Genomic DNA, 26885 nt, shown 5'->3' with positions numbered 1-26885 from the left:
TCAGTAATCTGCTGGACTGCCAACAGCTATTTTGAGCCCTTTCCCGTCTGGGCAAGGCAGTTTCACTTGTATAAAACAGACGGGCAGGTGCCCTTAAATCTGTCATTAAAGGGCTCTTGGCCGACGCGGAGAGGTCCGCGCCCCGCGCAGCACCTCCGCCCGCCGCCCCGCTCCGGCCCCGCCGCCGGGCGGGAGGAGCCGCCCCTGCGCCTCGCCGCTCTCGCAGTATGCGCGGGTTACCTGTAAATCACACACCGCCGGGTCCTGAAAGCCCGAGCGCTCCTTAACAACGCGTAAATAATGGAGGACGGGCAGGATGAATGAGTGCGGCGGGCGGAGAGCGGGCTGAGCTTCACCCCTGACGGATCGGGGCGCCAAGGAGGTGAGGGGCAAGAGGGTTTGGGTGAGAAATCATTAGCTTTAAAGCGCACCTCGGAGCTGACCGTGCTCGGGGGACAGGGGGAAGAGGAGTTGCCCACCCGAGGGCTTCACCGGGACACTGCCAGGGTGTAGGGGGGGGATCCCGGACCGCCCGCAATGCCCCCACCCCCGCAAAACAGCTAAAAAAAAAAAAAAAAAAAAAAAAAAAAAAAAAAAGATGGGTGGTGGGGGGAACCTTTTATTGTTACTGCGGCTGTTCTCGGCGTCCCCTCCCGCCTCCCCGCCGGCGCTCCGCGGTGCCAGGATTTCCCTGCAGCCCGCCCTCCCCGCCCGCAGCGCCGCCGGCAGCGCCGCCTCCCGCGGCAGCCGCTCGCCGCCCGCGGCCCCGCGCCGCGCCCCCGGCACACGGGGCGCCGCCGCCCGCGCGCTGACGGACGCTCGCAGGTGCCGCGCTCGGCCCGAGTCGCGGAGGGGCGGCCCCGCGGCCCTCCCGGCTCCGCAGCGGCGGGACGGAGATAGCGCGGGAGCAGCGGCAGCGCCGTAAGTCGGGGAGCGGGGCGGGAGGGCCGCTGCCGCCGCCGGGCTGCGCGACCGGGACGCGGCGCTGCCCCTCCTGACCTGCGGGGCGGCCGCGGGGGGCTGGGAGGGAGGCTACGCATTTCGGGGTAGCCAGAGAAAGTACCCATTAATGATCGTGTTTGGCTGCTCGGGAGGTTCATGCCCGAGCTATCGCTTAGAAGGACTCGGGGTGTTTCTACATCACTGAAATTCCGAGCTGAAATTCGCCCCTGTATCGGTTTAAATTTCCATCCCTGTGTATTTTGGCATACCTGATTTTGTGCCCTTGCCTTGGCGGCAGAAGGCGTACCCAGCCTACACCCCCTGAAACAACAGGCTGCGCCCCTTTTTGTGCGGTGCGTCCCCTTGCGCCGCCGCGCCTTGCTGCGCGGGGCTGAGATAACCGTGCGCTGGAGCGCGCTGCTCCCTGCACGGCCGGGGCTGGGGCTGCACCGAGGGCCAGCTCTGCGCTGGGACAAGTCAGTACCCCGTGTGATGCTGGTTGTCGAGCTAAGAGTTCAAGTCGGGAAGTCAAATTTGAGAATTTGGGTTGGGCTGCAGATTAATAGAAAGGACTTGATTTATTTTCAGTTGAAATTTAAAAGAGACCAAAATAGAGGAAGCAATTAATTTAGGACTTGCGTCACTGTAGATTGTTGCTATGTTTTAAAAATAGGAAGAAGGCTTATTATGAAATGTTTAATGTAACAAATATGATCTTGATCTCTTACTTTCCTTTGAAAAATATCTGGGAGGGAGGCAAGGACTCATGCATAGACCATTAATTTCAGTTATATATAGGTTGTAAGGATGTAACATTGTTCAGGAAAACGCAGATGAAAAAAATCAGAAGGCTTAAGGCATTAAAATCTAAAGCTGAACAATTCTTTAGATACACACTACCAGAAATCTTATAATCCATGTTCTATGCCTCAGATGTTTAGAGGAATGACAGATACCAAAAAAGGCATCATGATACTCAGCGCAATTCTAGAAGCAGAATTTTCTCGTTCCCTACAGAAAAGGAAAGCACATTTCTGGAAGCAAGAAGTGACAGATGTGGCATCTTGGCAGCTGGCTAAACATAAAAGCATGTATCAGCAGGTGATTACTGTTGCAAGGATTTATTTTTAAAGTGTCTTGTACTGAAAGGTTTCAGCCTGTTTTAGCATTAGCAGTAAGATTTAGTTGCACTCTGTGGTGTGTTACAAATAGCCTTTCAGCAGAAACATTCAGAAAAGCAAGAGAAAGCTCCTATGTTCCAGGCACTCCTAGCTTTGAACATTTGTTTTGCATTACAGCGTGCGAAGGAGAGGAACTGAGCAGGTTCTTTGGTCGGTATGATAGTACGGAAGGGAATGATTTTTCCTGGCCTCAGCATAAGCCAGTGGTATCTGGGAAGGAAACAATAGGGCCTATCTTCTCCTTAGATTAAAGGTAATCACGGTTACTGTTGTCTGAGCAGCACCTTGTACATCCACAGAGGTAAAAACCAGGCTGCAGAAACTGCCTCTGCCCCTCTTCTCTGATTGGTAAAGGCAGCCTGAATCACCAGGAGGTGGCCAGGGTGAATTGCAGAAAAGAAAGAGATGGATATCACCCAAGAGGCAGCCCTGAGCCACTCTTTCCCTCAGGCAGTGGCAGCGTGGGTCTGCACCATCCCTGTTTGCCTGCTGTGGCTAGATGTCACATTGACTTGAAAGAGGCATCTAAAACTGTTCCAAACCACTTGTATCAGCTTTGCTCTAACCAACAAAAGCCACGGTTCATGGCAGAACATGCTTTGCTCTCAGCTTTTCGTAATTAGGGAGCCTGCTTTGGTTTATAGTCTTCTGACCTAGATGGCTTCTTCTAGAAGAGATTCTGGTCCTCTGCCCAAGTTTTGACAAATAGTTAAGGGAAGAAAAGGGAACTTGCATTTTAAAAAATTTCTTTCTGCCATGCAGAATTTGTTGTCAGTTTATCCTTTACTTCTTGCCAGTGAGACCACTCAGGGGCTTAGCAATGCTCTCTGACCAGTTCTTCTCTTCTTCCTCACCCTAGTTAACAGAATTGCTTTGGATCAGGTCATCTGATGCCTATTTGGCCTTTCATAATGATGTAAACCACCACAGGCTTTTACCCTCCTCCATGCAAATTTTACTTTTTGGAAACAAATAAATAAAACCGTCTTTTTTTTGAGTTTTTTTTTTCTTTTCCCGCTGTTATGATCACATCAGAGTAAATATATTTTCTCAAGATCTGAACCATCTCATGGAGAACTCTCCTTCCCCCAGTGATAAAAGTGAACTAATTGGGTGGTCTGTACCTAAAAGCCACAGTACCTCCATGGGTGCAGTGCTTATAGGCAAGGCAGTTGGCTGAAGGTGTTGTTTGTTTGTGTGATAGCAAGGTGAATTTCCCTAATAACCTGAAGTCTGAACTTCAGCAAGAATGTGGGAAGAATTGTGTTCAGCTGTTGGGTAGAGGACTGTTTTTCAATGGTTTCCTCTCGCTAAGCAGACGGGTTAATAGGCAGTGAAAGCGGCTCAAGGGTGCTAAGGGATGTGTCTGGGTGGAGCAGTGAGAACAGAGTTCTGGCTCTTCTGCCGAGTTCAGTACATCCTGTGTGAAGTGTGAAGCAGGATGACAGAAAAAGGTGCAACAACTCATGAGCTCAAGTAAAGCTTATGCTGAAGAAGAGGCACACTTCTAGTGTTATTAAAATTTCTGGTTGACATTCATGCAGATAAGCATTGCTTACAATATTTTACAATGTTCTATATTTACACTCATAATTGACATTCCTAATGTTATTGAGCAAGGATGTTGATCCAGCATGGTGACTGCTGGGAAGGTGAGTCTGATGGGAGCAGCTGGAACTGGCGGACAAGACCAACTTCCTCATAGTTCAGGGGTTAAATCAAGACCCAGTAAAGCTTCAGGAAGCACACTGCCAAGATAAAATGGGATGATTAAAAGAGGACAGAGTTGGCCAGGGTGACAAGATGTATTTATACCTTTACTTAGTTTCATTGATATTTGTGGAATAAATAGTCAAATATAGAAACAAATGTTTGTCTTATGGTTTTACCACTAGTCAAGTCTGCAAGAGCACAGCTAGTCAATAATCTTTGTAAGCAACTGAGATTTTTCTTTTGAGAGGCTAGTGAACTGCTGAATGTATTTTACTCCTTTTTGTGTTGTGCTTTTGTTTTTTAAAGAGGAAAGGTAAGCCATTTGCAGGCCATTTACAGGCTGAGGCTACAGCCAGGTAGCACTTTTAGTGCCTAAAACTCTGAAAATGTGAGAGTCGTTTTTGAATGCTCATACTAAATTGTATCGTCATGATCTTAGTAGGTTTCAATGCAAGACCATTTTACTGAAATGTATATATAGCACAAGTAATTTGAATTACAGTTATTCTTATCTTTGAAATTGTCGAGTCTTGCAATACTCTTAAAACTTGATGACCTAGTATCTCATGAATGCCAGGGAGCCACATTAAGGTTTCAACCCCCACTATGTGTGGTAAAGCAACAACATACAACTTATCTATGTAAATGTTGTGTTCATGCTGTTTTTACTTGCACAAAATAATAGAGAAAAGCCCACCAAATCTGATACACTGCTTTGATTTCTATCATAAAGGTCAATGGGGAGCATGTTAGATAAGAAATTAAATGGGCTGATACTGTCCGTTTTTGTGCTGGGTCTCATTCTGAACGAGCTAAGTGAACTTTTCTATGATTACATGTAAACAGCAGCTGACCTTCTGTAGAGATAGAAGAGCTGATGACAAGCTGAGACTAGGTATAACTTGCTTAATCAGGTCTGCAAGCTTGTTTAGGTACATTTACATGGCAATTAATTTTTTTAAGTCATCTGTAAGAACTTTCTAAAAATAAATACTACTTCATATCTTTGCTTGGAAGATCTAAAATGTAGGGCTTGGTGTATTTTTTTTTTTCATCCCTTTGAAATGCCAGGTGTTTCAAGTTCCTTTCTCACTATTTTGCTGTAGAAACTTTGTATGTATCTGAGGATTTGTGTTGTGCCTAAAACAAAGGAAACAGGTGATGAGTCTTCATTCCAAATGTGGGGTTTTTTACTTTATGAATATTAGCCACTAGCATAAAAATAGTAAATAAAAGCAAACTGTTAGTCTGAAATTTCCTTTTTTCCCTCCCTGCTAAGAAATCTATACATTATATCATTCAAGTCAAGCAAACCCAAAACTCTAAAGCCTGTTTTTCTGGTAAAAGCTAATATCCATAAGTTGGCAAAAGCCTGTAGAAAATGGTGATACATATATAAGTGCATTAAGGTCATGTTATTTTTCATAGTTCTCTTGTCTTACATAGTATGTGGGGTGAATTATGTGACACATAGGAAAAAAGGAAGATCTGTTTGAAATTCTGGGCTAAAGCTGAAGCCCCTGCTCTGTCATAGTTGTTTTGGGTGGTGCAGATGATGAAGGAATCCAATGATTCCACAAATAATACAATCTTGGGATTTTCTAACTTTGTGTTCTTTGAGTTTGTAACCTTAGTGCTCTACATATGATATTTCTAATTATGGGGTTCATAATTCTCAGCGATACTCTGCAAGGAAGATCAAAGGTGCTTTGCTACTACCACAGTCAGCATCTCTGAAGCCTTTCTGCAGAGAGCTGGTGAAACCAGCTCCCTACCCAGCAGAGCTCTCAGTCACCCTCTTCACCAGGAGAAATCCTAATCCCTGTAAGAGTATGAATAATAAATCTTAATGAAGAGGAGGCTAATGTTGTCTTATTTTTTTGTAGTTGTTTTTGGATTATTTGGTAAACTATATTTTGGGAACTAAAGCATTGTTTCAGTTTGGTTAAAATATGTTTCCAGAGGATGGTTAGATTAGTGTTCTCATGTTCAGATTTCAAATGATAGCCTAATCAGCTGGAGTTTTATGAGGTCCATGTGATTTGAAGCATTAATGTGACTCATTGATTCTTTGAGACTACATGTTTCTGTAACCACAAAGAATAAAAACAAAAGCATCCTTGAAGCTGGAAGTTGCACATGCCACAGTGAGGATGAAGAGAAAAGAAGGTGTAGATTCTGCCTTTTGTAATGCCATGTAAAGGCCAGTCATGCCATTTCTGCCCAGCACTGTGGTTCTTGCAAAGGCACTTTTCTTTGGCTTTTCCATTATTTGTCTCTGTTCATCTGGAGGATGGTTTGTGGCTGTGTAGTTTCCCTTTGAAGGATACATTGCTCCTAGAAATAATGTTAGGGGTTAGCCCAATTTAAGGAAGGTTTGAACAGTAGAAGAACTACATTGTGAGTGAAAGAGGGACAAGGAAGGAGTAGTGCCATGAATTGTCCAGCAGGTCAGATGCAGCTCAGTGTTTCTGCTCTGGATACCATAGATTACTGCTCTTGATCAAGTCTAGGCTGTTCTTTGCTTGCTCATGACTCCTGTAGCAGATGACCTTGGAATAGTAACCATGGTTCATAGGAGGGTAAGATGTAATGCATCTGGGGGTCTCTTCTGTTTGATTGTTTGCAAACCAGGTGGGAATATAGAAGTGAAGAATGGAGTAGCATGTCCATGCATAGGCTGTATATATGGCATACAGGATTGTACTTTGCTTCAGTCCAAACAGTTGGAGTGGAAAGGTGAAATAGAAGGAAGGTGATGTTCACAGCAGCTACAATTCTGTTGGTATTCCTTGCCCCAAAAGACACAACAGGTGAAGAACTGTCTTCTGTGAGATGTTATTGCTGTCGTTTTGTGTGTGTGTAATTCTTAATATACTACATACCTGGCTTGTGGTTAGGGGTGTGATGCTGCAGTAGTACAAATTTGTAATAATTCACTTTGGTCATGCTGCCTAGAAGGCAGGAGTGGCATCTAGTCAGTTTGATGAAAGACTTAAATGCAAAGGTTTGCTCATTACTGTTAGCCTTTCTGCTTGTTTATTAGTAACAGCAAAATAATCAGTGGCACACAGAAATCCTCAAGACTGAAGGGAAAAATCTGTTGTTGAGAACAAAGATAGTGGACTGAGCAGACCAGTAATTTGCATGGCTGCTGCTCTATTTTGCATGTCCCCCCCCACTTGCTTGCTATGATTTTAGTGGAAAGAGAGGCTGTGTTTCTTCTGGTTTTCTCTTTGTGTACCTTCAGGCAGTATGAATACCCATCTCAGCCTCTGGAGTCTTTCAGATAAGATCCCCTGAGGTCAACAGCAAGGACAACAAAGTAATCCATTTGATAGCAGTGGACTGTACAGCTCTTAAAAATGCATGCTTCTGGTCCCAAAGAAAAAAAGTTACAATAACAAGAGTCCAAGAGGGTTATTAATCTGTAGGAGTTCCTAAAGGAATTTGTGAGGACAAAAATAAAACCAGCCTCTCCAAATGGAAGTGCTGAACAATCATACAATATATGCTATGGACGGTTTTCACATTTTTGTCTGAGAATTAATTTCCCTGTTAGTTTCAGTAGTTATTTTGCCTTGAGAGTACAACCATGCCTCTACCTTGGCAGAGAAATAAAAATTGTAAATAAGGTATTTTGTGGCATGGTATAACATTTTGATTACTGGGAGATGCTCTGACAGCTGTATGGGTGGAAGTGATAGAATTGCTATCTAATGAAGCAACAACAGAGAAATTGGAGGCTTTTTGACATTGCCTTTGGTATGAACAGTATATCCATTCAAGTGTACATCTTTCAGTGTATCCAAATAATCTCTGAAAATACAAATATGCAATCTGCATATAACTGAAAAATCTGCAAGGAAAGAAGCAGCCTTCAATCACAAAAGAACAGTCTAAACATGCAAATTACCTCTGTTGCTAAATTCCAACCAATTTTCCTGCATCAAGCCTGTGTAAATGTCTTTGTTCCTTGCATCTGTGAATAAACCTTAATTCCTTCCCCACAACCACTGTCCTCCATCTCCTGGTTCCACATCCCTGGTTTTTATGCAGAGGTTCCATCACTGATCTGAATTTGGGTTGATGGCTATTCCTGCCAGCTGAATTGTTTGTGGGGATGGAGCAATGTAAGCAATGAGGGCTAATATTTTCAATAGACTGGATTTCAGAAGGTTCTAGGTGTCAGACACCAAAGCTACTGAATCTTGTAAAAAATTACACACTTTAACACCTTGACATTGCCTGTCCTGCTAATTCAGAATGACAGGAAATGACACATTTAAAAGTACAGAAGTGCCAGATCCTGTTAGCAATGTTGTGGATTTTCATGGTTTGTATCTGTAGGAGTAAAGGACCTTATGATACAGCTGGGAAGTAGAATTAGATAATTTTGTTTTATCTCATTAGAGAAACAGTTTAAAAACTTTGGTGAAAATTCTCCCACCTCCTAGTCCTCCCAATAAACACAGATGGCTGCAGAAGAGGATAGAAAATGTTGAATGGCAGTGTCAGATATTGATAAACAACTCTGAAAATAAGCCTTGAAATGGAAGCTTTCAAGACAGCTGAAGTGTAGGTGGACGTGTTAAAAAGGCATCAGCTGAGAAATTGTGTGTATTCCTTCTGTAATAAAAGTGGTATCTGCAGAAGTAGGAGCAGCTGTCTGTGTGTGTGTATACATTTAAGAACATTGCTGAAATGGTACCAGATGATTTTTCAGGTGTTCTGATTCAGTGTGTTCTTTGAATCCATCTGCTGAGGTAGCTGGTGGTAGTTATTGGGCTTTCCAAATTTCAAAGTTTGTCATTTTGGGATAAGTATCCTGAAAGTACAAATATGGTCCCAAAGTCAAGTTTTGCAGTGGTAACTGTACAGAGGAGATGTGATTTGAGAAGAAGTTAGAGTTGTATTTTTAAGTTCAAGAACTGTGTGATTTTTTTTTTTTTTTTTTTTTTTTTTGGTGTAAAAGTGAATGAAGCCACATAGACTATTTTTAATTGTGTGTTTTTCTTCAAAACTGGGTATCTGTAGTTGGACATGGATTCCACTTGATCATGGATCTTAGATACCCCTCTTGGACAGCTGTACTTCAAAACGAACAGGAAAAACGTAACATTTTAAAGAGGCCTAAGTTGCTGTGAAATGGGTGCCCTTCTGCTTGCACAGTGTCAAAGGAGGAACAGCTTTTAAAGCTTGCAACATCTCAAACTGTTGATGGCAATTTGACAGGACAGAATTTATTTGGTTCTCCATGCAGGATTTGAAGTAATGTCCAAAACAGATCTACCTACTTTTTTCTTCTATTTTGTGCTGAAAGATGAGAACTTTACAAACAACAGTTTTGATGAGAGGCTGTTCTGATAACTACCAGGAGATTTGTCCTTTCAACCTTCATAATCATCTTGATGGCCAAGGAAACAAAATCTGTGGACAGAAATGCTCTAAAAATTTAGTGTGGCATTACTGAGATAAAAATGCTTTTCCAAGTATTTAATTCTTAAGAGAAATGCCATGAATTTAGGGAAGAATACTGTTCATATCTTGAATGATAAAAGTCAGACCAGACCACTGGGAACTTGCTTATGACAAGCTGTAGGCCTTTCCTGAATCATTATCCAGTTCTGTGTCAGTATGACTCCTGGCTCTGCCTGAATTGTTTGAATTAAAGAACAGTAATTTCTTAAAAAACAAACAAAAAACTAACAATTATTCAAATAACAGAGAATCTACCATAAGCCTGAGTAAATTGTTCTTGCTGTTCCAAAAATGTATATTTCCCTTATAATTGCTTTGACTAGCTTCAGTCTAGCAAACTGAAGCTAAATAGTTGGACTTTATGATCTTAAAGGTCTTTTCCAACCTTAATGTTTCTGTGCATCTATGAAATGTAAGTGATAATGTCAGTCTTGTGGCTCTCCTGGAACTTTCTTTTGTTTCATGAACCCTCTTAGAATTGTGGCTACAGGAACTGGACATGGTGATAGCCAAATACAGAAATACTGGATCTTTTCTTGCAGTGCCCTCGCATGGAGCAGGGAATTGCACTAGCCCCTTATGACTACAGTTCAAGAGGATGAGGTTCAGCCTGGTTAACTCTTCCGGCCTCTTATTTCTGTTTCTGAGCGCAGTCCTCCTTCCTGAAACTGTGGCCTTTGTGATTTAGTCTTCCATTTTAAACTTGAGTGCATGACTAGGGCTGCTGTTAAAACTCAAGTGGCTTGCTGGGGTTCAGATACCGGCTTGAGGTGGTTTAACCTGACAGCACACAGCTGCTTGCCCACTCCTTCCCCACCCAGTGGCAACTGGAGAGAATTAGGGGGAAAAAGGTGAAATTCATAGGTTGAGATAAAGACAATTTAATAGGACAGAAAAGGAATGGATAATCATAAAACAATTCAAATGTACAAAACAAGGGATGCACAGTGCAATTGCTCACCACCTGCTGACCAATGCCCAGCCAGTTCCTGAGCAGTGGCCCGTGGCCGCCTTTCCCCTGGTTTGTATCCTGACCATGATACCATATGCTGTGGGACATCCCTTTGGACAGTGCGGGTCAGCGTCCTGGCCATGTCATCTCTCAGCTTCTCCCCAGCCTACTCACTGCTGGGGTGGAGTGAGAAGCTGAAAAGGCAGTGACTTTGTGTAAACACTGCTTAGCAACATCTGAACCATCACTGTGTTATCAACATTATTCTCACCCTAAATCTAAACACAGCACAACACTGGACCAGCTCCCAGGATAAAAATTAACTCTATCCCAGTTGAAATCAGGACACAGTTGATCAAGGCCACTCTATCCCTCAATTTCATTTTCTACCTGTTGATTTTTCTCTTTGATTCTACGTGTTCCAGTACAGATCATCTTAGGGTAGTTTTCAAACCGAAATGGATCAATTCAAGGCAAAGAGTTTAAAGAGCGCTGGTAATGCAGGCTTCAAGTCCTGCTGAACAGAAAGCCCGCACAACTCCAAATACCCTTAGAAAAAAGCTACAATTTTTATTTGTATCATTAGTCTGACTTGGGAGTGGCAGTACCTTTTAGGGCCTGCAATTGGAGAGAAACTCCTATGAAATCAGGCATGTTAAGCTGCTGTGTAAGAACTCATAATTGATCTAAGATACTGTGACAGCATGAAAAAGAATATTTGTGGTTTTCCAGTGAATGTACTGGGCTAAAAGAAGAGCTGTATATATTGCAAGTTGTCCTTCCACTGAGATGTACCAGTTTTGTATCTTGTAATCTATTTAGTAAAGCAAGAGTTTTGATTCTGATCTAGTTTGCAGCATAGCCTCCAATAATTACACTGATTCAATTACTGTTGAAGGAGAAAAGATGTAAACTAGTGACTCAAAAAGTTATCTTAGTTAACTGTTTTCAAAGCTATCAGCAAAGTGTTTGACTCAGGAGCACATGGCTGTTTCCGGGTACATAGGAAATTACAGAATTTCAGTGGAAAGCTCAAGAAGAATATTTTGGTGTCTGATAAAACAAGTGAAAAAATTTTCTGTATCTTCTGCATAAGAAAGGTAACTAGCAAGAGGTATTAAGGGAGTTTTATTATTTATTAGCCTTAATCAAGTTCTAAAACAGCACTGAATTTGTGTGTTGGATAATAAGTCACTGGGAACGTAATAGTCCAAATTCAGGTCAGCTTAAGAGTCTCTGGATTTTTCAGGTATTCATGATTTTTTGCTTTTAAAGTTGAGATTTTGCTTTAAGATGTAATGCTTTTTCAGCCTCTTGGCGCCCTGACTGAACTTGCCTGCCTTGTTTCAGACAATTTGAAACACTCTGGGAGGTGTGAACTCAATCACAGCCATTAATCTGGGAACCTGGTGACTATAAAAAGTTAACTGCTTTTCTGCAAGCTGCTAATGTCTTGTACTTGGAGAGTTTTAGCTTACTGACTAGGTGCAGATTTTTTTCTTTTCGTTGTTGTTTGTGCCTTTTTCCTTTCCCATGCTAAATTGTCTCTTCCCATTTTTGTCCTGTCAAGTGAATGGGTTATGGTCTTTCCAGGAATAGAAGTTTAACAGCAGTATATCCGTGGCTGGATTTTTATTTAAGAAGATATATATTTAATTTTAATTATTGTAGGATGAACTCTATTTAGTGCTGTGTTCTGAGGGAACAAACACAAGAACAACAAAATTCCATTTTATTCAAGGATGTGGTTTAACTTAGGAAGCCTATGACTACAGCAGTAGGGGTGTTGCTGAGCTACTTTTTACATTGGTCTAAGTAGCTGTTGGTGAACTATTTAATACTTTCCTCCAGTAAGGATTTCCTTGGGCTCCAAGAAGGAAGCCCAGGTATGCTGCCCACTGCTTCTGCAGCGAGAAGGAGCATACCTCTGGTGAATCCAGGTTAGCAGGCATGTGCACAGGGAAAGAAAGAATGCCCCTTGGGTGATATCTTCCTTTTAGAAGTTACTGTACATGCCTTTTGATGGAACTATGTTTGAGTCTTTTGTTTATGGTTTTTCTCCTCCTTTCCAAGGGAGCTATATCCAGAGAGCCTGTGGAACAGGCCCTACATTATCCAATAATTTCTTCTGGTCCAGTACTGAAGCACCAACACTTGAAATGTTGATGCCCTACTTGAATGCAAGTTCCCTCTTAAACTTCTTGAGTATAATGTCTCTGCTGTTGTGTAATTCAGGGAGTTATAGTTTGTTCCTTGCCTTTGTTTCCACAGATGCTATCTCTGTTAAAAGAACCATATGGACAAGAGAAGAGAGGCCTACACTGTTCCTTAAATTAATGCAATCCTAATGCATTGTTACACTATTACATGTTGTGGGGTTTTTTTGCTGAATATGGTTTGGATTTGAGCCCAGGACAAGGAAATTGACTTCAGTTTTTCTTCCTTTGCCTGCAGTAAGAAAATCAGGAATACCTGTCCACTTATTTAGGTGGCTTGGTTTCTGACCATCTTTACATTGCTTTTGTTTTCTGAGTTGGTATTGCAGTGTTTCTTTTATTGTTGCTGTGTTTTATTTTGCTTGATTTCCCTTCTTCCCCCGCAGAAGTTTTTGTCAGCACTGTAGCTATGTTGCCCTGGACTCTAAAGCATGTCATCTTTTCTTAAATTTTTAAGGATGGTAAACCACACTAAGCAATGTAGTGCTTCTCCCATGTCTTGAATTTTGACTCCCTGGAGCTTGAAAGAACCATTAGAAATTTGCTTTAAATAGCCTGCAGTAAAGGTAGCATTTCATCTTACCTACTTATTAGAGGATTAAGTAAATAAATATGCCCTTTACATGGGAAAGTAGGTCCCAGAATTACGTTCTTTTATTTTTCTGCCTACACACCACTGCTTTCCATACCAGTTGTATGTATTGGTACATTAAGGACTTGCAGCATGTGGTAACAGCTCGTTCTTGTCAATACCGAGGTGCATCCATGCCCAAGGGGATTGCTACACCTCATTTCTGTGCTGCTAGAGTTGTGTGAACAAGATGAACAGAGCTTTAACAGTCCAGCAGCAAGTGTCACAATGCAATATAAAGCCCTGGTATATGTGTGAGTGCTCCATTTCAGAACCAGCTTCTCTCAACTCTGAAGTAATTACTGCAACCTGGATAAAGTATAGACTCAGTACACTTAGCTGGTATTGGTTTAGTCAGACCTAAACATAACTTTTGCCTTGTGCAACACTTTGCTTCTCCCACCTGTCATCTCTGTTTAATGTGAGGGGCAAAAGGGTAAGATTGCTAAATGGTGAGCTGAGGCATTGCTAAAAAGACCGTTGTTAAATTTGGTTTGAATTTGGCTGTCAGATACCTGGTAGAGGTCTCTTCAGTATCCTGAGAGTGGAATGCCACTGCTGATCAGTCTTAAACCTATGGACAGTGATTTTGACAATGGATTATGTATGTAATGGTTGCCTTCAGAATCTCTCTCCCCTTTGATCTCCCTTGTTGGAAGTACCATAAGGAACACAGTAACTGGTGCTGAGGAGCCTGTTTAGCACTTACTTGGCATTTGTAAAGGAGTGAGAGGGACTTGCAAATATAGGCTCCTAGATCTGCTTCTGAGGTAGGAGGAAGGGAAAGGAGTTGTCTGTTGACTTGATCTTAAAGGTCTTTTCCAGCCTGAATGATTCTATGATTCTATCTGGCCTGTGAGGGCTGCAGAGAGGTACAGCTGGGTGTTGGCATCTGTTACCTAATGTCTAGCCTAGTTTCTGTTGAAATATCTGATTAATTTTGGGGTTTTCATTAATGTGGGGTTTGGAACAAATTAAATGTGACCAGGGTCCCAACAAGGATCTGAAATCTGTTTTCTGCTGAAGAAGTCTACATACAAATGAAGAGCAATTTGCATCATTAAGCACATGCTTCACACAGGATGCTCAACAGGGGAACACTGGGACAGAAATTGCCTCGTGCAGTGCTCTTCTTATAAGGTGGGAGACACTTAAGCCCAGTTCGTGCTTTGTCCCATCTGTATGTTCTTTTACAGCCTTTTTGGAGAGGTGGTAGTTGTTTTACGGCAGTCTGAGTTCGGTGTGATCCTCTCTCCAAAAGGTCCTTGCATCTTGTGTTTCTCTAGATACTACCTAGCATCTAGACATTCTCCTCCTTCTCCCCAGGCGTCCTCCCAAGGATTTACAGTATTTTAAAGGTGTGTGAGAGGGTTGGTTCGAGTAGGAGAACTCATAAAAGTTGTAACTTGTTTCTCGCAACAAAGACAAGTTGTTTTGCTTGGTGTTACGCCACTGTGTTTGTCAGTGTCGATTTATGTCAGGCTTTAAATAGGATGCTCTGCAATGAGTTTGTTTTCTGGTAGTTTGTAATCCTTTCAGGCCAGCTAACATTAACGAGCGGCAGCATTACTGTGGCTGGCTTTCTTTTGATCATGCACAGCCCTAGTCAGGAAATGGGTGAGGAGCATGAGTCATGATTACATTACCCTAATGTGACTGCCCACTACAAGTTTTCTTTTTGCCGCCAATATGCCTTCCCTTGACACTACTTCTGAAAACAAAACGTCCATTTTGGAGCACTTTTAAATATTGACCTTTGAACAGAGAGATTTATGTTCTCTTGCAGTCTCAAGGCAGAGCTCTAAGCAGGAGCCCCTGCAGAGAGCTGAGAGAAAACGAATGTCTGCAAAACACTTTTCCAGAAATTTGCAAAGACAGGACCTAACTTGCAGTACACTGGGTCTGCTTGGATCCAGCCTGCTTCCCTGACCCATGTACTTATCCTCTCATGTTGCCTGCACAGGCAAGCTCTAAGTCCAGTCTGTACAAGGGCTGTCATCTCATTCACCGTTTGGCTTAAGCTTTGTCTTAGATCTGTACTTCTCTTTTGAAATATGGCTACAATAATGGGAAGATAGGTGCTGAGTGCTGGCTGATGTAAACCCTGAGTGTTGAGAAGGTGGCTTTAGTGGGATTTGATACAACAATATTTTGGACAGTTTAATTAAATGTGTGGGATTTAGAGTGTGAAAGAAATATCAACTGCTAATCAGTAAACTAGCTTTAGCACCGAATTGCCACTGTGCACTCTGGATATTCAGACAGTACACCTCTGTACAAGTGCTGGGTATGTTAATTTCTTTCAGATTAGACTCATTTGCTCTGACCGGTTTTAATAGCAGTATGTGAAATATGACTATTGGCACAAAGTGTGAATTCACCCTGATACTACTTGATATATTCCAGAAAAAAGGAAGTCTGATCAGTTGAGTACACAGCAACTCAAGGCAGAGAACCAAATGTCTTTGAGAGAAAGCTGGGACCCCTTCGCTGCTGTCCAGTGTGGTGCATCCCTGTGAGTTGGGGCACGGTGCAGGTGTCACGGACATGTTGCAGAGCAGCACCAGAATATGACATGTCTTCCAGTTGTCACTTATTCTTCCAGATTCTTACCTCTGCTCAAATGGTGCCTCCAAATAGTGGAGTTGTTTTGTCAGAAGCAGAGTATAAACTCACTGTGAAGATGTAATTTCTGGGTTTTCCCTTTTGTTTCATATAAGGGTGATAAACCTTCGCTGTACTAACAGTATACTTGAAACTGCATGTAAAACCCTATTTGCTGTGTGATTTCAGCCCCATTTTTAAAGGGGGCATGAGTTGGACCAAAAAAGTAATTCAGTGAGGATTTTTTAAATCTATTGAAGCATTTCCTTTGTCCCATCTACCCCAAGGCCATCAACTTTGCTCTCATCCTGATGACCATTCAACTCTCTGAAGGAGGTAGAACTGCAACAGAGCACAAGATTCATCCTTCTTTTGTGTAATTAAAAAAATAAGTCCTGTGCAACTTTAGATTTTTCCATATCTATATATCTCTACCTCATTGTTAGTCTTTGCTTATAGAAGGTTTGTTTTAAAACTAGTTTATCAGCCACTTAAAGATGGTCAATACTTATTTAAACACTCTGAAAAATGAATAATAGAACTGGTGATTGTGATATGCCTATGTCATTTCTGTGTTTTAAGGAGATGATAAGGAGTATTTGACTTAGAGATGAAGCATATTTGAGAATTGGAGGTCAGGAGTTCAGGGTAGGGTTTTGTGGGTTTGGTGGTTGGGGTTTTTTTTTTCTTGAAACCTTGGAGGATACTTATATTTTAGATTGCCTTTTGTCAGTAGCTAGCAATTATGGAAATTTTAAACTAAGGGTCTTTTCCCAAAATAGCATGAATATATTAAATAAAGTTAGAAAAACTTAATTTCAGTACAACCGCGGTCTTGGGAACCCTAAGGCAGAAACAAGTGGAGCTACAAAGCCATTTTTGCATCAGGAGTGCATAAAGTCTGGATGTAATTCCTTGGACGTTTTTCCTTGCAGGAGAGCTGGTTGAGGCTTGGCCAGCCCTTCTGCCACAACTCCTTGCTTTCCAAGAGTGCTGTCTCAAGAGATAGCTTAGCTAATGAAAGGCCTTTTTCGGCAGAGAGAAGCAGTCTCACACCAAGCCTAGTGATTTTAGACTTCCTTCCTAGTTAGTTTTCAGCTTGTTGTGTGCTGAACTGGCCTGTAAGGGGTCAAGTGTGTGTACACGGTAGGGGGGAAGGAGAGAATGCCTTTCTGACAGCAAGTTATATTGGGCTTGATCTCTCTTGAAGCACTGCCATTGGGCAGCTGCTGCTGTTGCTGAGCCTGTCCTGTAAAGTGAGTCAGTGGAGAGGACTGCGGCTGTGACCAGTTTGAAGTGTGACTGTGATCTGTCTGCCTGTGAAGGGTACAAGGAACTGCGGCGCAGAACCAGGAACCAGCAATGTGCAGTGAGGAATCCGAGGTGGGAACTTCTCAAACCGGCTTTGGGAGCAGAGTTGGGCTGAGGAACTACACCCTCTGTGTCAAAAGAGAAAGCCATCTATGCTGACCTGCTCAGAATCACCAAGGGTGTGGAGTGTGGATTCCTAATCCACTTAAACTGATCTGAGTGCTGGCTGACATCGCCGGGGACAGTTGAGATTTCAACCAGAGCAGTTTGCCAGCTTTTAGGTGGCACATCGGCTCGGCTTGTAGGGGGCGTTTTTTTGTCCCATTTCATGTTTTTCCCTATGGCTGAAGAGAAGCGATGGACAAGTTTTTAAGCCTGTCCAGTTGGTGCCTTATGGGTTTATGGTAGCCAGCTATTTGCTCATGTGGTGTGTGACTCTACAGGAGGAGATGTGTGACTGTGCCTCAGCGTGCAGTCTGATGTAGCATAACCTCACCGTGGCTGGCTGTGTTATTAACGTGCTCTGCTGCACCTTGTGCTGACATGCACCTCTGCCTAAATCCGCATGGGCTTGTGCTCATCCAGTTTTTGGAAGCCAATGAACTATATGGTATTAAATCTGTATGTATGAATGTACCAGCCAACAAAGCTAAGGAGAAGGTAGTGAAAAGGGACCTGTTTCCATCCATGAAGCTGAACAACAGAATACAGTGAGCTCATTAAATCCTTGTCTCTGGAGAAGAGGAGAAAAGAAAGGAAGGTTTTTATTGTTCTAGAAAAGATGCTAACTTTTCAAAGTTGAAAGTAAGCTGTGATTCAAACCTGTTGAAAAGTTAAAAAAATACTTGATAAAAAAGAGTTATTAATTACTATTCTAACAAGTGGTTGTAAGCACAGTTGCAAAAATAGACTGTGTAAGGCATTTATTTTCTTATTTCATCACAACCAGATTTTACAAATGTTAGTCCTCTACAGTGTTAACAAAGCATGTATTAAAAATATTTAGAATCTCAGAGTAAATGTCAAAATAAGTCAACATCAAAGAGGGTGTATTTCTACTGATACAATGCAGAGATTTATTTATGTGGTATGCATTGCATATTATTTTTATGAGCATCTTGCAAATAAGTTCAAAATTGTTGTAGTACAAATTTGCAGGTGATGGATATTGGTGAAGTATATTGGTGAGGGAGACAGAGAAAGCTCAACTGATTTGTTGATTTGCAGCTTGAGCACATTGAAATAAAATGTTTCTCTTTCTAAAGTATGGCATTGCTTTTTATCCCATAGAATGTAAATCCAGTTTATTTGCTGGAGAATGATAATTTGAAAAGCTTTTTAGCTTTTCTCCCCCCCAAGGAAAGGAGTAGTTGTTACACTGGACAAACAGTGTAACATGAGCACTGCCACTGGCTGTGCTGCCAAAATTTGTTGATTAAATTTATATATTTGTATATTGATCCTAAAAAAAAAAATAAATATGGAGATGCCCACTCTGAACCAATAAAAGGCAAGGATAACAAAATCTACTTTTTCCAGTATAATTTATTCTGCCTGGAGAACTTGTTTTTATTATACCAGCACAAGAATTCTTAAATGGTTTGTAATATAATTCTTCCTTGTAAATACAGGAAAATTCCTGTTGTAAGAGGGTGAGAATAAGAGGAGAAGTATGATCTTGTTTATAAACAAGGCAGTGATGATGGGAAGAAAGAAGTGATTTTTATCTTCATATATGCTGTTAGGGAGAATTATATTGAAATATTGTCATTAATTCTGATCTGCTTGGAAAACAATGTTGAAAAATTGGAGATGGTTCAAAAGAGAGAGGGAGGGACACCAGAAGGCTTAAAGTTATCCCCCCACTATCACCACATGAGGAATTCCCCCTGTTCACTTTGTTCAAAAAGGATGACTGAGAAACAACTTGGTTAGTGTTCAAGTACCTTAACAAGGATGAAGGTTTCTGGTTGATAAAGGACATTTGTAATCTCAGACTGATAAAGAACAAAATAATAACTAGAGACTGAGGCCAGTTGCTCAAATTAGACCTTTTTTTTCCTTCCCTCCAAACAAGCTTTGCTCTCCTTTGTTTCTTTTTACTACAAGCTAAATACTTAAATAGATGTAATACTTCATTCATTTCCATGTAATATATGAGTACTTTAAAGGTTTAAAATTAGTTGAAAGTGTTCCCTGGTTCAGTTAACATGATTTTCACAAGGTTGATCTGTTTGAAAGAGTGCTGAGCCGGGTGGCAAGATCAATAATTAAAAATCAAGTACTTGTTTTTCCTTTGTTTGTAAATCTAGGTTTTGGGGGGGGGGGGGGGGGGGGGGGGGGAAGAGGAAGCTGCTGGAGAAATGGAAGATATCTGGAGAGAAAGGCACTGTATGCAGCCTGTCCCTGTCTGTGCTTACACTTAGTGGCAGTTCAGTTAACCCTTCTTCGAGTGGACAACTCACAGCTAGTGTACTATTTGTCTTTGATTTATGTGGAAAAGATTGTTCTATGACAAGGGAAGTCAAATTATATGCTTATGTGATTTTTTTTTTGCTTTTAAATTTTTTTTTTTTTTAAATTTATCCACAGCTAGAATAGATAAAATAACTTATTCTATTAATCAGGACCCAGATTGGAACAGGGAACAATTTAGGGGCATATTCTCTGTTAACTGACCTCTGTGAAGTAAATTAATGGATGTAGTCTGCATGTATGGGGAATTTTAAGAGAAAGGTGGACAAATACCTTCACAGCTAGCACATGGCATCTCTGTCTTTTTAGGGCAATGTAGAAATGAATTAACTGCAACATAGAGTCAGGTCTTCTCTTGACCTGTGCTTCTGTAGCTGTGGAAATTATTTGGGATTTTTTTTCCTTCATTTTCTAAATAGTGTATGTGATGGCACAGTGAAATAGGTAAGACTTGATCCAGGGGAGTCAGTTGAGTGCAGTTGAGAAAATTATTTGAACTGAAGTGTGTTTAGCCTGATTGTTTTTATAATTAAATCTGTAGCTTTAATCAGGAAGGTGCCAATTCTTTGATGAAAGGAGAAGAAAAGGAGCCAAGGACTTTCTAACCTGATCAAGGGAAGTTGACTTTAATACAGATGAATTCAAAGGCTCTGCCTCTTATAAACAATGTAAATTTAGATAAACAATCTGGAGGGAGAAGTGTTAGCACCTGATGTGGTTTAAGCTACTTAGAAGGTAGTGCTTTATAAGTGGAGAGCTGGTGGTCTGGTCTGGAAGTGGACAGACTTGTGGCCTCTTGTCTTCAGAGCCTGATGGTTGATAAGGACACCTGAGTCCCCAGAAGCATAAGAGGTAAGCTCTGTGGTGCATCATCTGATGCTTTTCTTGTACCTGAGGACTTGGTTATCTGGGAGTGTATTTCACTAGCATTCAGGAACTGTGACTGCATGGCCCTCTTATAAGACCAGTAAAAATGTGTTTTACACTTGATGCTGTTTTAGACATAGTGAAAGTAATTGACCAGGATGTTCTTAAGTTTGTTTGTACTGCTGAAAGCTGTGATAGCTAAAACCTAAAATGAAGCCCTAAAGTCTAATTCTTCTATGCTTGCAGATACTTCATCATGTAGAAAAGTTGCAGCTGCTTGTTGCATAGTTTTGTCTGTCTTTTGCTATGTTGCTGTGCTTTCATTTGCCTATTTAGATGATGTATAGACTCAGTTTTCTCTTATTGTCTTGCTCCACAAGGTAATTAATTTATATTTTAAATTATGCTTTGGAAAGGCCTTTCTCTGAGTTTCACATGCTTCTAGTCAGTGATGTGTAAGGCAGAGCCTTTGCAAGGGGTTGCCCTGGAGAAAGCCCAGAGACTTCCCAGCACACACAGTCACTTCTGGCTCTGCTCTGTGGAAATGTGATTTTCTTTCTCTAATTTCTTTGCTAAAGGATCTAGGTTTCTTGGGATGTGTGCACAAATAAAAGTTTGCACTTTGACCCTTATTTGTCTCTGGCTTTGCAGGCTTAGCTGTTGAGATATTTGCTGATAGTCTGTCTTTTTAAAATGGACCGTGGAATAAGCTAAGGCATCCATGGAAAACTTTGAGCTGTGTGGAAGGTGATGATTGCTGAGTGGACAGAAGGCAGATTGAGAAGCACCTCTAAAAATATTGGTCTTTGTTACCAAGCAAAATACTTATATGAGAGTGTGAAGTGATAGGAATGAAAATGAGCAAGTGCTACAGCCATACTAAAACTTTAATTTTCACTGGGCTGAAATTCCTCTGGTTTGGCTCATGCTTGGATCTTGTTAGGGGAGGGGATATCTTTTCAACTGGAATGAAAACCCTTTCATGTTGTTTTTCTCTTAAATTAAGGTCTTCCACTGTAGGCTGGCAGTCCAGGATTGCAGACTTCTGGTTTTCTGGTAATTTCTCACTCAGCTTTCCAATTTAGCTATACAATCACTTGGTTACTGAGCTGAAATTAGTCAAAACAAGAGACTTTTTTAGCAGTAAGATCTGAAAAAGATCTCATTTTAAGACAAGGAGAAATTTATTGTGTGGCCTGATATCAAGACTGGGTTGTGTTGTGTCCCTTCTCTTAGCCCATGTGCCCTTGAGATTCCATTAAATCTTGTTGAGTGCAGGTGTTAAGGTGTTAAGATTCTTGTGAAAATCTTGTGGACTAATTTTTGTCTTCTAGGATTTGAGCTGGAAGCTTAATCTTGTTAGGTTTTTCTTCATTTGCCAAAGTTTGATTTATAGATTTTTTTTCTTACTAAAAGAACTACTATATATATATATATATGTGTGTGTGTATAGATATCCTATATATGTGTGTGTGTGTAGATATCCTATATGTTAATTATTTATATGGATTCTTCCTTATTTAATTGCAAATTAAATATGAATAAAAATAGTATTGTGGATTTAGTGAATATATCCAGATTTATTTGTTTGAAGTATCTAAAAATCTGCACTCCTTTAGGCAGTAGTTTGTCCTTTAGACAAAGAGGATAGGTATGCAGAAACAAAATACAGTTGTTCTGAAGCTGTGTTATGTTGTGCATGGAAGGCCTGTCCATTGAGAAGGGAGCCCTTTTCTTTTATTTAAAAGGTGTAGTTTGCAGATTTCCAGTACTGTGGGTACTGAAATCTGCAGTAAGAATGGCCTTTGGTTTCAGCAGAGAAAATGGTACTTGCACTAAGCATGTAATTGTGAAATTTCTTCTCTTCAAATGTAAAGTCTCTTGCACTGGCCAAATGGAAGGCAAGGCCTTCACAATTAAAGGGAGTGCTGTATAGAGGGTTTAGAGTTCTTGATAGTGGAGTCTCTTGCAGTATCATCTCAGGTAGTGTGGTTTTACACTGCCCCTTACTGGGGCTGTCTCGTAGTGCAAGAACTGAAGGAGATTTGGATCTCCAAAGTTTGTGCTGCTTTCAGAGTTCTTGTATTTTTTCCCCCTGAGCTATGAGCTAAATAAAATGTAGTGCTTTTCTTGTATGTTAAAATGGCCTATTTATACATAGGAGTTATTTTACATTTTCTTTTAAATATTTCCTGATGTTCAGATGTTTCATTGTGTCCTTCAAGTTTTTTTTAAACCTCCCTGTGGAATTTGGTTGGACAATGGTTCTTGATACAGATCCTAAGTGGTGGGAGCCTTGAAAGCTTTGAATGAACTACCATTTATCTTTCATTTTTAAACTAGTGACCAACAGGCATGACTTTGGACCACATTGTCATTACATTCGCATTCATTCAAATTAAAAGACCTTAAAGAATGAGAAATTAAAATCAGAGGGAATTTGGCGTGTTATTTCTAGGAAGTGAGATAGAGCTGAGTCCCCTAGATAACTGTAAAACAACCTCAGCATTCTCTTTGATAATAGTCTTCTCTGTAGAGTTGAGGACATTTTGTTTCATTAAATGGGTTGCTTGGGCAGAGTGATAAATGGGGGGAAACAATGCAGTGAGTTTTAGACCTTAAAACTGCAGGGTTGATTTGACTGATCAGTTCTGTTCCCATTGCAGGTGGCACATGCAGAGATCTTATTCAGGAATTACTTTTGTATCTTGCAGTACTGCCATGGAGTAATGTGAATCTCCTAGTATATTGTAGATCCTGATGAATTACCATTTTGTTGTGTAGGACGAAGCTTTGAAGTGCTTTTAATTGACTGATGCAATCAATTGTATTTTCAAAATTGATCTTGAAAGTATAAAATGCTCTCATAAATTGAAGGCCAGGCAATCATATTTATAAGGGTTTCCTGTTTCATCTTCCCCAACATCAAATTATTGAACTTCTTTTGTATTTCAGCTTTAACATGTTTACATCTGATATATTTTGTGGGGGAGGGCTCTTCAGCATTATCAAAGTGCAGTAGATACCTGGTGGGAATCAAAAAATCCAAAGCACTGACCTGGCTAGACTCCCAGCTTCCCTTGTGATGCACAGTTAAGTGCCCAACTGTAGGAACTAATTACTGTGGTTAAAGGATTTGTTAAAATGCATAAATGCTTCTTGACAAGCTGGGTGTGTAGCCATACAGTGCTAAATTTTAAACCTGGTGATTTGTACTGGGCTTAATTTGGTGAAGGAAAAACCCTGCCAGGGCATAAGTAAAAGGCAGCAAAAGCAGCCCTTGTTACAGCCAGCTCCCTCCTCTTATGATATGGAACAGTCTTGCTGTGTGAAAGCTGTAATCTCCTTTGCAGTGGGGGTGGTGATGGACATAGGGTGACGGATTTGTAGCTGAGTATTCTAATGAGAGAGGGGGATCTGTGGTGCATGGACTTAATAGAAAAATGTATAAAAATGTCCAGGAGAAAAAATGTGTTAATTCTGAGAGTGTCCAAGAGTTAGAAACTGACACTATAAGGAAGAACTATGCCATTAAAGTACTAAAAAAGAGTGGTTTTCAATAGCTTTTTGACTTAATAGCCTGTTAGCCCTTGTTAGCTCTATCAGACCTTTCAAAGACCACATTCTAGTAGGACAACATGGTTTGCAGAGACTGTTAAAATTGGTTGCACAGAGCAACTCTAAATCACTATGGCCTCGTGATCTGCATAATTCATGAGCTAGTCTATAACTAGTTGCTATGAAGAATTCATATAGCCTAAAGAATATAGTCACAAGAATCAGTCTCCTCTAAAGCACGTGAGTTTGGATGTTCCTAACAAATTGTAAAGACCTGGATGTGCTCTTCTTTCTAGTTCCTAAAGCTATCTGTTTAAATGGGCACAATTACTGGAGACGTTACAGTTTGTGAGTGTTCCAGCACTAATTGGAAGTATCTGAATGCTAATCTGATTACCCAGTTATCTCAATCAAGGGAGTCTACTCCATATCTAAAACAGTTTTCTGAATGACTGTCAGCTTTCCTGGATCTACCAAAAACTTCATGTCGTTGAATGTTATAAATGTGTTTCTTCATGTGTTCTTAAAGGTCCGCATTTTGAATGCCACAATAAGGAGAGGAAAGATAGAGATAGTGATATTTATCAAATGAATTGTGCTCAGCAACTGTGTCTAAAAAGTCTGACTTCAAAAAAAGCGATGGAGTCAGAGAAAGGTTAGGTGGCCCTTGTTAATCTGAACTCTTTTAGCCTGCCTAATGAAGGGAAGCAACATCATAAAGCAAATCTGTAGGCTGGAACTGTCAGTACCATTACTAATTTTGGAGTTTGGTTAAAAACAAGACTGAATGAACCATGAAAAATTAATGATAACCTTATTTTGTATCCCATGCAGGTTTTCTCAAGTTGAGGAAGTAGCAGGACATTTGGTTGGTACCTGACCCGAAAACCTGTGCTCTACCTTGCGAAGAGCTGATGTGGGAGACATTTACCTTCACATACTCCACAGTTCTCTGCATCAGAAGAGTAAGAGTTTGTGTGCAAGGGTGGTTCAAGATGATGATGTAACATTGCTAACACTGAAGGTCTCCTGAGAAGAGCTGGCTTTGTAAGAGGCTTCTCCTTCCCTTTTTTTTTTTTTTTTTTTTTTTTAACAACTACTCTCAGAAACTACAAGCAAGATGCCAGCCAAGACACCCATCTACTTGAAAGCTGCTAACAATAAGAAAGGGAAGAAATTCAAACTAAGGGATATCTTATCTCCTGATATGATCAGTCCTCCGCTTGGAGATTTTCGTCATACCATACACATTGGAAAAGAGGGACAGCATGATGTTTTCGGAGACATCTCATTTTTGCAGGGCAACTATGAGCTGTTGCCTGGAAATGAAGGGGAAACCAGACTTAGCCAGTCTGGTATCCACAATGAATTCTTAAGGGCAAACAGCACTTCTGAATCCATGTTTACAGAAACTCCATCACCAGTGCTCAAAAATGCTATTTCCCTTCCTGCCATTGGGGGTTCTCAAGCCCTTACATTGCCGTTGTTGTCACCAGTGACATTTAATTCAAAGCAAGAATCCATCAGGTCATCCAGAAATCCTAGGCTTAGCTGTGAGCCAGTAATAGAAGAAAAGCTGCAGGAGAAAGGTAAAGAGATGGAGGATGAAGAAACATACAAAGATGACATATGGGGGCAAAATGGTTCTTCTTCACATTTTACCAACGGTAGCGACAGTCACTCATCCAGCTTTTCTGAACGATGCACGGATTGGCAAACAGCGGATTTACTGGATGACAGTCGGCTTTCATGTGAACTAACCAAGACAAAGTCTGAAGAATCCCTTTCAGATCTTGCAGGCTCCCTTCTCTCATTACAACTTGACTTGGGGCCCTCACTTTTGGATGAGGTCCTCAATGTAATGGACAAAAATAAATCTTAGAACTGGTACTCCCTTGCTTCTTTATAAGTGATTCACTTAAAAAAAAAAAAAAAACAAAAGACCACCGTTCAAAAGCAGATGCTTAAAAATCAGCTGTATTTGCAGTTGTATGATGAGTTTTCTAAAAATATTCTTAAAATACTATTTTTTTACCTATTGTTTTTCATGATTTTTATTACACTAAATTCTCATATCAGGAAGGTAAATTTTAATAATCAGTTTCAGCAAATACAAAATGTTTTTAAGTACCAGTATTAATGATCAGAAACTTAAAAAACAGTGTTTGAGGATGATACTGATTGTGACATTTGCTTAGTTCACTTCTACAGGCTTCTGAATATGTGAGAATCTCTTAATGTCAGAAAGGAGACTGATACTAATTATTCACTTTTATAAGTTATTACAATATCACTTTACGTGTAGGCCTCTTTCTAGAACCTTGTGTTTGAGGGTTTTATAGTGTTTCTCTTCATTTTCCATAGTACCATTTCTGTTATAAATTCACCATAACTACTTTCTTGGTCTTATACTGCAGCTCTGAATTCAGTTGTGAACAGTTTGAAGGCTTTTTTGGCTTGAATAACCTGGTCCAGAGTCTCAGTTGCTTTAAATGAGTATGCACAAATTTACACAAGTTGAGGATTGGGCCTGACATTGTATATGAAATGTTATGTTGTAAACAGGTGACACATGCAAGATATTATGGTTAAATTATTTTAAAAGTTGAAATATATTTTCTGTGTGCATATTGGCTTTTTACTGCAGAGCCTACACATACAGTATCTCATCAAAATACTTGCTTGGCATTATTGGTGCTCTTCTGAAAATTGTATATTTGTGTGTTTGAAGAGAAATATGTATTAATAGTCCTTGCTTTTTTCTTCATTTATTTCCACAACATGCTTAAACTTGCAACTGGTTATTTTACTTTTTGAAGAAGGCACTGGTTATTCACAATGCTAGTGATGTGTGCAGCAGCAGCCAATGTTTGCAAAATGTGGATCCTTCAATACAGTACTACATGGATTGCATAAATACCTTGTGCAATACAATAAAAACCCCTTTAAATTGC

The 26885-nt window shown here is 40.6% G+C and overlaps 1 protein-coding gene across 2 annotated transcripts; it reads left to right on the top strand.

Annotated features, from left to right (window-relative positions):
• The first annotated feature begins 195 nt into the window (after positions 1-195).
• Positions 196-26885, top strand: CDC42EP3 (CDC42 effector protein 3). Of its 2 annotated transcripts, none has more exons than XM_063151843.1 (2): positions 196-382; positions 24766-26885. In XM_063151843.1, the coding sequence occupies exon 2, from the start codon at positions 25052-25054 to the stop codon at positions 25811-25813; it is 762 nt and encodes a 253-aa protein (XP_063007913.1). In that variant the 5' UTR covers positions 196-382; positions 24766-25051; the 3' UTR covers positions 25814-26885. The 2 variants fall into 2 exon arrangements, with proteins under 2 accessions (XP_063007913.1, XP_063007911.1); XM_063151841.1 differs by lacking the exon at positions 196-382 and adding an exon at positions 825-921.

Source organism: Melospiza melodia, chromosome 3, assembly GCF_035770615.1.
Source record: "Melospiza melodia melodia isolate bMelMel2 chromosome 3, bMelMel2.pri, whole genome shotgun sequence".
Classification (NCBI taxonomy): Eukaryota; Metazoa; Chordata; class Aves; order Passeriformes; family Passerellidae; genus Melospiza; species Melospiza melodia.
This window is presented reverse-complemented; position numbering and strand designations above follow the sequence as displayed.

What these genes read in the sequence shown, in the direction of transcription:
- CDC42EP3 (XM_063151843.1), top strand. Translation starts at nt 25,052, where the DNA reads ATGCCAGCCAAGACACCCATCTACTTGAAAGCTGCTAACAATAAGAAA.